This window comes from Poecilia formosa, unplaced genomic scaffold, assembly GCF_000485575.1.
Source record: "Poecilia formosa unplaced genomic scaffold, Poecilia_formosa-5.1.2 Scaffold444, whole genome shotgun sequence".
Taxonomy (NCBI): Eukaryota; Metazoa; Chordata; class Actinopteri; order Cyprinodontiformes; family Poeciliidae; genus Poecilia; species Poecilia formosa.
Genome location: NW_006800383.1, coordinates 288,630 through 299,567, shown reverse-complemented (window position 1 = coordinate 299,567; position 10,938 = coordinate 288,630). Strand labels below are relative to the sequence as shown.

At 39.4% G+C, this 10,938-nt stretch overlaps 2 protein-coding genes across 2 annotated transcripts in view; both read right to left on the bottom strand.

Annotated features, from left to right (window-relative positions):
• Positions 1-339: 339 nt before the first annotated feature.
• klhl11 (kelch-like family member 11) lies at positions 340-4,581 on the bottom strand. Its single transcript, XM_007577505.2, has 2 exons — positions 3,654-4,581; positions 340-2,324 (listed from the first exon to the last, which is right to left on the bottom strand). The coding sequence occupies exons 1-2, from the start codon at positions 4,193-4,195 to the stop codon at positions 740-742; spliced, it is 2,127 nt and encodes a 708-aa protein (XP_007577567.1). The 5' UTR covers positions 4,196-4,581; the 3' UTR covers positions 340-739.
• A 1,916-nt stretch (positions 4,582-6,497) lies between these two features.
• The window catches only part of aclyb (ATP citrate lyase b), a 25,790-nt gene continuing 21,349 nt past the window's right edge, over positions 6,498-10,938 (bottom strand). The window contains exons 25-30 of the mRNA XM_016663777.1: positions 10,311-10,461; positions 9,301-9,444; positions 8,362-8,475; positions 7,991-8,073; positions 7,132-7,208; positions 6,498-7,045 (exon numbers count right to left, since the gene is read on the bottom strand). Coding sequence (XP_016519263.1) covers positions 6,951-7,045; positions 7,132-7,208; positions 7,991-8,073; positions 8,362-8,475; positions 9,301-9,444; positions 10,311-10,461 — 664 coding nt within the window. The 3' untranslated portion in view covers positions 6,498-6,950. The remainder of the gene's footprint in view (positions 7,046-7,131; positions 7,209-7,990; positions 8,074-8,361; positions 8,476-9,300; positions 9,445-10,310; positions 10,462-10,938) is intronic.

Below are 10,938 nucleotides of genomic sequence, written 5' to 3'. Positions count from 1 at the left end.
AGCTAAACAAAAATAAAAACAAAAACAGGAATGTTCTTAACTTTTTAGGAAATCTAAATTTTTATATATCCTGGCACTCAGTTACATTATTAAGAGACATTAAAGTAAGCTTTAATTACTATGGACATGACACTGAACATGTAGCACAAGTGGATATCCGTTTATCTTTTAATCTAGAGTCTGAATAGTGTAACTTTTATTAAAAATATATATTTTTAGACATATTTGTTGTTGGTATGAGAGAATCTGTTACAAAAAAAACAAAAAAATTGAGCTCTACTGATTTCTCCCACTAGAAACAACCAATCAGAGCCAGGAGGCAGGTCTTAGCGCTGTCAATCACCCTTCATGTGGCTCTGCTCTTGCTCTCTGCTATGCTAAAGCTAGCATAGCATGTTGTGAATGCTAAGGCTAGTCAACGTGGCAACCACTAACAGTTTTCTTGTAATGATAAGCCATTTCTCCACCATTAGCACATTGAGCCGCAAGTACATGATATTGACTGACAACGCCAAGACCCTCCTCCTGTCTCTGATTGCTTGTTTTCTGTCACAACTGACAGTTTTTATATGTAAAAAAATAAAGTTTTTAAATAAAAGTTACATGTTACAGCTTTAGAGGGAGTTATAGATTTATCTCTCATTCTATCATAATAAAAAAAATAAGATTCATCATTGTGAGAAGGCATTTATCTGAAGATAAAGTGCTAATTATTCACTGGACAATCTTTAATCCTTCTTTAGCATTCGATCTGAGAGTGCATCTGTCTCCGCCTGGTGAGTGTGAGTCGGTGCATCTGCTGCATTTGCTGCATGCGGTCTCGTTGGCGCGCTAGGTTCTGCGGCATTGGGTAGCGCTGGCAGCCACGCAGGTATCTGTACGGGATGCGGACGTGGCAGGCCGCTGCTCGGCAGCGCGGCTGAGGCAGTGGCGGCAGCAGCGTCCAGCGCTTTTTGTCGGCGCAGTAGCGGTACGCCTCCTTGCGGTACTGCTTGTCCAAATTGCTGCTGTTCCTCCAGCCTCCGATGATGAAGACATCCTCACCAAGGAAGCAGATGGCGGCTCCTTCCATCCCAAGCACCTCTGCTGGGAGGCTGCTGAGAATCTCCTCCGGGATGGTTCTGCTTACTTTCTGCTGAGCGGCCTCAAAAGTTGCCTTGTAACTTTTGGGGCAGCAGGAAGCGGTGTGGTAGAAGGTTGTGGATGAGACGGCCATTTGGAAGCTGCAGTAGCTGTCAATCAGAGGTAATGAGTGAACTTCCTGCCACCTGTGACTCTCTGTGTCGTAGCACATGGTCACAGTACTCAGTCCATCGTCATGGTCGATGTCTTCAGGCGTCCTGGCCATCACATACACATATCGATCCTCTACAGTCACTGTTTTTACGTCTCGTAGGATCTTCGGCGCCGGCTCAAGGCTGATCCACTCATCCTGCTCCGGCTTATAAACGGTGACATCCTTAAAGCCTGGGCTGAAGTTACCGTGTCCCCCGATGCCGTAGAGGACATCCTTGACGCCCGTTAGGCCGAATGAGTGCTTCCGCGTGGACAAGCTGCTGACATCCTCCCAGGTATTGAGGCTGGTGTTGTAGCGCTCCACCATCTTGGCAAAGCCAGGCTCCATGGAGCCTGCCACATAGACGTGGCCCTCGGTGGCCGCGATGGCGTGGCCGTCCAGGTGGTTGTGAATGTGCGGTAGATTGATCCAACGATCCTCTGCGACAAAGTAGCCAACGCATTCGCTGAGGTACTCTCCGCCTTCTGAGACTCCACCTACCACCATGATCACGTCCATGTTCTGGCCAAGGCGCGGATGAATGGCCGCCATGTAGGAGGTACTCTGATCCAAGTTAGCCAACTTGAGGCCCTCCGAGCAAACTGCGTGAAACTCCAGAGCGTCCACCACCAGCTGCTGGCACTCTGCCCTGTTGGCCACTAAGGGCTCCTTTCTAACCACACGCGTTAAGTCGGTTGGAGAAATCTGCTTCAGCCTCACGAGCTTGAACAGCTCTTCAAAGAATCGCACCCGTTCCTCCGGGTTTTGGTGGACCCATTTCACGATCGCTTCAAACAGCTGCTGCTCTGAGTCCACAGTAATTTCCGAGTCCAACATCCAGTCTCTCACCAGATGAAACGGAAGAGTGTAGAACTCGTCGTTGGAAATGACTTTCTGGAAGTTTCTTCTGATCGTCTCGGCAGCTTCCAGAGCCAGTTGGTTCAGGCTGTACATGTGAGCCAGGCTGTGCACAGCTACGCAGTTTGAAAGATTCAACTTCTTCACCAGGAACTCGGCACAGAAGCTCTTCAGCTGATCCAACAAGAACCTAAGAAGAAGAAGAAGTTAACACTTTAACTATTTCAGTAGGTAACATTGGGTAATGATCCATCTTGGAATCTGGAGAATCTACTATAAGTTTATCTAGAGAAACTACTCATTACCTTAGATCAACATTTAGCATTAAATGTTTAATATTGGAGCAAGGCCACCTAAAGAAACTCCTGTTAGCTTACAAATCTAGAACAAACGTAGAAAGTACAATCTACTTTATAGAATCAAACATGGACAACCAACATCTAGCTTTATCAGAACAAGAATCCAGAGAAACCTCTACTGATTTATAAATTATGGACTACTTATTGTTATTAAACATGGGGAACAAATATGTAGTTTTATACTTTTTTCTTTCTTTTGGATTTGTTGTTTTGTTTGTATTTCCTCTAATTCATGTAAAGCACTTTGAACTGCCTTGTTGCTTAAAATGTGCTTTATAAATTAAAATTACCTTACCTTAACTATATTGATGACGATTAATATTGTATATTGATTATTTTAATAACAACACTTGACAAAATGCAGTGGTTGTTACTGGTTTCACAGCTGCTGACTGTTTATGATGTTGTCTCAATGTTTTCATTGTGTAAAACACTTTTAACTGCATTTTTGCTGAAATGTGATATGTAAATAAACTTTACTGATTAATTTAGAAAATGATTAATCTTTAACTAGAGTATACAAACTGCAGAAAACGGCATTATACTGAAAGACATTAAGGCTTAATTCCTGCTCAGTATTGTTTTCCCCCCCAGCAGTTTGTAACCTTTATACTTCAGTTAACATTTAATCGCTTACTACACTATTTTTAAAAAATCCATTCAGATTAATTGTGAGCCCGAGCATTCTCTATATAAAAGATTGTTTTAGATAAATAATGTCTTTAGTCAGAGGCTTCTTGAAATTCGCTGTAATACAGACTGCTACAGGAGCTCTTTCCTGCCAACAACAATTTTATGAAGAATCTTGAATAATTTGAGTTACAACATTTCATTTTCCTTTGGGATCCATAAAGTATTTTTAAATTGAATTGAATTTTTCCCTCAAATCAACACAACTGGACAATAATCCCAAGAACAACCTGGTTTTGTAATGAATAAAGCAGCCTAGCACTAAGCTAACATTAAGGTTTCTTCTCAGTGGACTTTTGGATGCATTGACTTCCACTCTACTAATGGAGCATGGTTAAAAGTAGGGTCAAAGATGGCGGAATAATTCCGCAAAATGTCAAAAACTGAAGAATTTTAACTAATATGAGTCACAACAGCATTTAATTTCACTTTGGGATCAATAAAGTATTTTTGAATTAAACAACAGTTACCTGTCAGCTAGTTCCAGCACATCGTGAACATTAGCGTTGGTCACCCGGACCTCTCCCGTGTACATGAAGTGTATGACCGCCTCCACGGTCTCCGGGTCGGGCCCCGCCGCGGAGCTCCACTCCGTCAGCTCCACTCTCCCGGTCCGCGACTCCGAGAACTGTCCGCCCAGCAGCAGCTCGAAATACTGCGAGGCCGCAGACAGGACCGTGCGGTGGGCAGGTAAGGTCAGGACCCCCTCCACGCCAGACGCGCCCCTGGAGCTGAACACCAGGGTCAGGTCGCAGAACAACCCCGCCTTCCTCTGCTCGTTCTGCCGGCGGGAGAGCTCCGAGCAGTAGGTCGGGCAGGTGAACACCTCGGCCTCCTCAGGTTCGCCATCACCTGCGGACAGCGGCGCGGAGGCTCCGCCGCAGCCGCCCTCCTCCGCCGCTGCTGCCATCCCGACGCAAAAACTCAAGGAAAGATGGAAACTCTTGGCTATCTTCGGCAGGAAATCATAGGTGTGCATAAAACAGGTCAGCAGGCATTCAGAGACTGTCATGCACGCGTCGGGTTCAATCAGAGGCTTGATTGAGGAAAAACAACAACAACCCCTCACTTCCGTCTTCAAGAATATTCCAAATACAGGATATTATCCCCAGAAAGTCGACGGCAACCTCACAGATTCAAGCTTTACTTACAAAAGAGACTAACGTACCTTCCGCGAATACAGTAAAATTCAAGTCCTTGTCTATTTCCTGGAGGTAGCAAACCTTCAACACGTCCTAAATTCAGCGAAGTTTACCTTTCTGGATACACCGGTTTTGCGCATGCGTGTTGTTGCTGTGGTCCAACTGAAGGTGATGTGGACTTTCGTGTATTTTCAAACAGCGCGGAGGAGCAACACGGGTTGTTATCACGATTACAGCAGATCTTTGATGCAACATATTTGGAAAATTAAAAGTACGCTGCGCACTGGCAAGAGTCTCAATTTAATCATGTTAAATAGAAATAGTATTCTTAGCATTTATTTCTGCCTTATTTTACAGCATGTGTCAAACTGAAGGCCCGTGGGCCAAACCCGGTCCGTCATAGCTTTTTATGTGGCCCTCTAGATTCTAGACTAAACACCAAGTATGCTTAAATATTATTTTATCAATCAATCAAATCAGTGCAGCTTTTATCAATTTACTGCCAAATTATATCAATCAGTCCCTCCAGTTTCTTTAGAAATATTGTGTAAATTCACACATAAATCAACAAATCCCCACACTTTTTTGTGCCAATACATAATTGAGAGTTTATTGTAGATTTCTCAAAGTTGTCAAAAACTTTACTTGTACTAAACAGATGCCTCAGTCTTAATAACATAGTGTCGGCCATGATCTGTGCACCCTTACAAATTTTTAAGAAAAATATGAAAAGTGTGCCATGCATTTGCCTTAAACCCACCTTTGCAATGTTGTGACCTTTTTAAAATTATTTTTGGCCAGATGGGTTTTGTGCAGAAAAAAAAAAGTCACCACCTCTTCTATAATAAAATATTATAGGAGAGAAAAAAGGCCATTATTTTAGAATATTTAAAAACAGACTCAATGTTGATGGCACTAAAAGTCAACTTTTGGAATAAGAGGAGGAAAATCTACCCAAAAATAAAATGCATTAACAGTTTATTTTATTCACTAGTGGTTCAAAACAAAAAAAAAGAGATTGTGTGAAACCCCATTTCTTTTATATAGATGGACCCATAAATTTTGCTAGACAATAAATTGTTCCAGAAGTTACTGCAATAAGCAATGTTGTTTTGACACCATTTTTAAGTAATATAATGGTAATGGCAAAATAATATTGCAAGAACAGATTCTCAGAGATCAGTAAACATTTAACACTGGAACTGGAAGACATTTTAAATATCCAAAATAAATAAACAAAACAAATAGAATGAATTTTGAAGTCTTTCTAAACAAAGTTGTCCAAATAATTTAAAAAAAGGGCTATTTGAGTCCAAAGCACCAAATTGAAGACTTTTACCATCCAGTTTTTGGTAGAAAGAGAGAGAGAGAAAAAAAGAGAAATGATAAATCATGCCAATGGAAATTGAGTTTGTTTTAATTTACCATACAATTAATTGATTTATTGATTGTGTCAACCCTTTACATACACACTATAACATCTATTCTACCAACATAATTTTATTCAGAACATAAAACAATTCACCAGAGAAGAAGAGTTTAAAATAATTTCTTTATTATTGAACCACTAAGTGTCAGCATATTACAAAAACAAAGCAGTTTTCACAGTTAAATAAAATAAGCAAAATAAAGACTGAACACGGCAGGCGTTACAGAATGTTACAGGTTGGTCGGGACTTCTCAGCTGCACGTCGTCCACAAATAAGGCAAACTGCTTTCATATTCCCTCGCCTCAAACATTCACAGGCGCTTTGTTGTCCTGGATGGTTCTACATGTTACCGTTTTGTTCTTCAGGTACTGCAGCGCAACTAAAGCGTCTGATTCACATTAGCATCCAACCGTTTGTGGATCGATCGGGGCTGTACACGTGGTTTTTACTCCAGGAAAGACTTTGACTCCTTAAATGTTCAGCTCCCTTACTTTATAATGATTCTTCACTTTTATAGACAGATGTTTTAATAAAAACATTTCACCAAAATTATCTTTGGTTTAATAGTGGTGATAAATCTGGAGAAGATTTTAAAAAAAAAAAGAGAAAAATAATTGCTAAGGTGCGGCGCTTAAAACCAAAAAGCTCAATTCGGCACTTGTTTAAAAAAAAGCCTGACGCAGAAAAAAACTAATTACAGTGAATGATGGTTAATGTGCATAAGAAGTATAAAAAGCATTACTGTATTGCTGAGCTTGAACAGATTTTAACATTGGCTGCTGTTCATGCAATTTAACCATCCAATACTTTCCAGCCAGTTGGAAATACAATGTTTTAAATCAGTTCCCCAAAAACAGATCTCTCTGCTTTTTTACTTAATTTCAAAGTCTATTGATTTTTATTTTCGTACTGTCCATTGGGTTGACCTTTTTCTCCCCCAAAAAGAAAAAAAGAATAAGTTACATGTCTAAATTTGTTAAATATCCCAACAAAACTAAATCTAAAAATATCTGTCTCCCCTTTTCCTTTTAAAAAGTAAAATGAAAATGCCTAAACAGATCCTTAATTGGTGCGTATCTCAACGTTCCCTCCCCCAGCGGCAGCGGCGGCCATTAACCGTAACGTTAATGGCTCCCAACCCATTAACGTTTCTCTCAAACCGCCACGCCGGTCAGCGAGCGCCAGGATGAGATGTTCACATGGACATGTGTTCAGGAAGCACGTAGGAGATGTCGTCCCACGGGTGGCGGTACAGACCCTGCTTCAGCCTCTTCTGGTCCAGGTAATGCCCTAAAGAGGAGGAAAAGTTCATTATAAAGAGGATAGTTTGAACCTGGGTAGCGGTTTTTTTATTATTATTATTGAACGGGACTCACCAATGAAGCCCATACTACGGCCGAGAACAAAGATCCCATTCAGAGCGCCGATCTCCACAAATTCGTCGGCTTCATCCCTGGAACCGGTTTAACAGTCAGGTGAGAAACACAGGAATCAAAGTCAAATTTTATCCGTGTAGCACATTTCAGCAGCAAGGTAAAAAAACATCATAAAAACAAAGTCAGAAAAAACAGTCAACAATTAAACATCAACTTTTACCATCATTACACATCAGATTATTGATTATTAATGTTTAATGATTAGTTTTCAAAAACTCTAATGAGGTGGGTTTTTAGTCTAGACCAGTGTTTCTCAACCCTGGTCCATCTTTGTTCCATCTTTTAATGCTTTAATAATGTAATATAAAAAAGGTTCAAGTGGTTAAATGTGCAGAATGTGCAAATTATTTTTCATAAAAACATAATCCTTTATTAAAATAATTGTTATTTGCAGCCATATAAGTAATTAAAAATATGTAAAAAGTGAAATAATTTAATGAGACATGCGACAATTTAAGAAAAAAAATAAATTTTGCAGATGAGCCTGTGTTCAGATTAGAAACCTTTAGCTACACATTCTGTTCCTCTGGTTTACTGCAGAGGAACAGCGACCCTGGACCCGCCGTCCAGGAGCGACCCTGGATGCCGACATGCAGGATGCCGACCCTGAAGGGCATGTTTAAAACACCAGAACTAAAATCGTTCATTTGCAGAACCTCTGCAGAATTTTGTGTCACTTGATTTGCATTTCCATTTGAAGCGGCTGCATTTGAGCAGAGATGCTGTTAAAAACCGAAGGACGCGTTCCCTTGAGGACTGGAGTTTGATTTCTGGTTCGATCAGGATCGTTTCGTCTTACCGTGTGAAGCCTCCACAGGTTCTGAGCAGGTCCACAAAGGAAACGCCAATAAACCCGTCGACATTCAGGATCAAATTGGGTTTCTAGAAGAAAGAAAAAAAAAAGCAATAAAAGTGTTGATTTTTTTGTAATTAGTCAATTATGACAGTTTTTCTTGGTTCAAAACGAATAAAAGCGATAAAATTTGTACATCAGTAGAAATCTGATATAAACTTTTCAATCAATACTAAACTGAGCATTTTAAGTTAATTTAGGACATTACTTTTTCTTGATTTTATTTTATACAAAACAAGAATAAATTCTCCTTCATTAGATTTCAGCATCAAAGTGTCCATTAAACCAAATGAGACGTATATTTTTTCCTGAAGTACCTTGGAAGTAGTGATCTTCTCCACCTCTAGTGCGTAGTCTAGCAGCTGGGTCGACGGGAAGTGCTGCTTCACAAAGTCCTTCAGTATCTGGACTCGCATGTCCGGATTGTTGATCTAAAAACAAAATGAACTGCATTCAGTTTTCTGTTTGAAACAGTCGCTTCGATTCATCAAAATTACCGTTGATGCCATTTGTCACGATTAATTCTGCTGGACGACAAACTGCTCCAGAAGTTACCGCGATAAACGATAATATTGTCGTCTTGAGACAATTTTTAAGGTTTCCCCCAGAAAACCTGCTAAGCTCAGCGGGTGGATGCCAGAGCAGTCATTCATAATTTTTTATCTAATTTCTGAGAGAAAAAATGTTTAAAGTTGACAGGAAATTTCAAAATATCACCTGATAATTATGTGTTATTGGAAGATTGGGAGAGTAACACCTGAACACCAACGATAAAGTCTTAAAAAATATAAACATTTAAAAAAAATAATAAAAAAAAACACTTAGCCTGGTGGGAGCAGAAGTAAAGCTTGGCAGCTTATAATACCATTATCAGGGTTTCCCTCAGTGTAATGGCAAAAACACAAGAACACATTCTGAAAGATCAGTAAACTTTAAAGTCTAATAAGCATTTAACACTGGAGCTGGAAGACTTTTTAAATATCCAGAGTAAATAAACAAAACGACAAATAAAATGAATTTTGAAGTCTTTGTAAACAAAATTGTCCTAAAAAAAAAACCGTTAAATGAGACTAAAGAAGTGAAGAGTTTTATCACCCAGTTTTTGGTAGAAAGAGAGAAAAAAAGATAAATCATGCCGATGGAAATTATTGAGCTTGTTTTAATTTATCATGCAATTAATTGATTTATTGATTATTGTGACAGATGTAGTTAATAGTCATAATTCAAGAGCATTGTTGAAAACAGGAAGTGCTTACCGATTTGACCCTGTGGCCGATGCCCATGATCAGCTTCCCGTCTTTCTTCATCTTGTTGACGAACTCCATGGGCAGCATGCCGCTGTCGAATGCCTTGCTGAACTGCTTTGCTGCTGCATCCAGAGCGCCTCCAAAACGATCCCCCTGATCACACAGATAGATTTTGTTTTAGTGATGCTCTTACAAGCAAAACACAAAATGTAAATGAAATTGGTCAACAGCCAAAAAACTGTCTGGTGTTTTTCAACTGTTTTAGGGTAATTTTGATGAGCTGGATCCAAACATCACATTGGTTTTGCCCAATCAGGTCAACTTTCTGAACTGAGCTACATATTAGTTTGGGATATTAGTTTGAGATTTCCCTGCTGCTGCTGAGCATACGAGGCGTTTGAAGAAACGGAAGTTCATGCCCTTAATTTTGCGCAATGAAGACGTAACATTCAGCTTACATGTACTTACCCTTATCATGCAGTAGCAGGAAGTGAAATTAATTTGATGGGGACTCTTAATAGATGGTAAATTGTGAAAATAATTTGCTAGATATTGAAAGTATCAATATAAATGGGCAAATATATTTACTCACAGGACATTTAAGGAACTTTGTACAATTAAAATAAGCAGAAATATCCAGGTGGATATTTGAAACGTGTGTCATAAAGGGTTAATACACTCCGTTAGAAAATAATTTCCTTTCTCCTAAAACCTTTTTTGGAGGAGAAATATTAACAGAAATGAACTGATGTCGTCACAAAAGATCGGATTTCTCCAAATTAGAATAAAAACCTGACTGATATATAATTTATATAATTTTTGGATTAGCCAAAAATGTCATTTTTGGCTGTTTTTTTTTTTTTGGGGGGGGGGGGGGAACAGAAAAAAAAAAAAAAAGAATTTACAAAAACACATTTTTTTGTAACCCAGTGTGATAAAGTTTATGCCAAGATATTTCTGACACATCTTAGGTTGAAATATTTCAGCAATTGTTGGAGATTATGTGAGATGTTACTGACGATAGTGAGCAGCCCAGACGTGAGGCTGGAGATGAGGTCTTTGCCGGCGCGAGCACAGACGATCGTGTTGTGAGCGCCGGAGACGGCGGGTCCGTGGTCAGCCGTCACCATCAGGCACATCTCAATGAACTGACAGGCGTAGCGCGGCAGCCTGAACACAAAAGCAGCTTTAAATGATCACATTTCCACTCCGTCCAAACCAGTTCTCAGTAAATCTGACATGATAATAAATTTGCAAGATGATAAATTGTCCCAGTAGTTATTGCGATAGACAATAATATTTAAATCATTTTCAATTAATATATTGAGAACGGCATAAAGTACGCTCTCAAATACCAATAACGCGTAATTTTGTACAGAACACTTAACACTAGGGTTGGGCATTTATTCTATTGTTTATCATTTATTGTAATAAACTTCTTATGATAAGAACTTTGTTTAGATGTTTTCTTACTGGGCTGAAAACTATTTACAAATAGAAAAACATATGATGGAGAGACAAAATAAAACATTTGTTGATTTTTTGCTCTGACAATTTTTAGTTTTGGACTGATTTAAGGCTAAAGAGTGTTGCTTGTATCTTTGTTTCCAACAAAAGAGAAAATAATAAAGAAGTTTTAGATGTTTT

Excerpts from the sequence above, each read along its gene's own strand:
- klhl11 (XM_007577505.2), bottom strand. The coding sequence starts at position 4,195 with ATGACAGTCTCTGAATGCCTGCTGACCTGTTTTATGCACACCTATGAT. Across the intron at positions 2,325-3,653 it reads GTGCTGGAACTAGCTGACAG|GTTCTTGTTGGATCAGCTGA; the intron begins GTAACTGTTGTT and ends TCTTCTTCTTAG.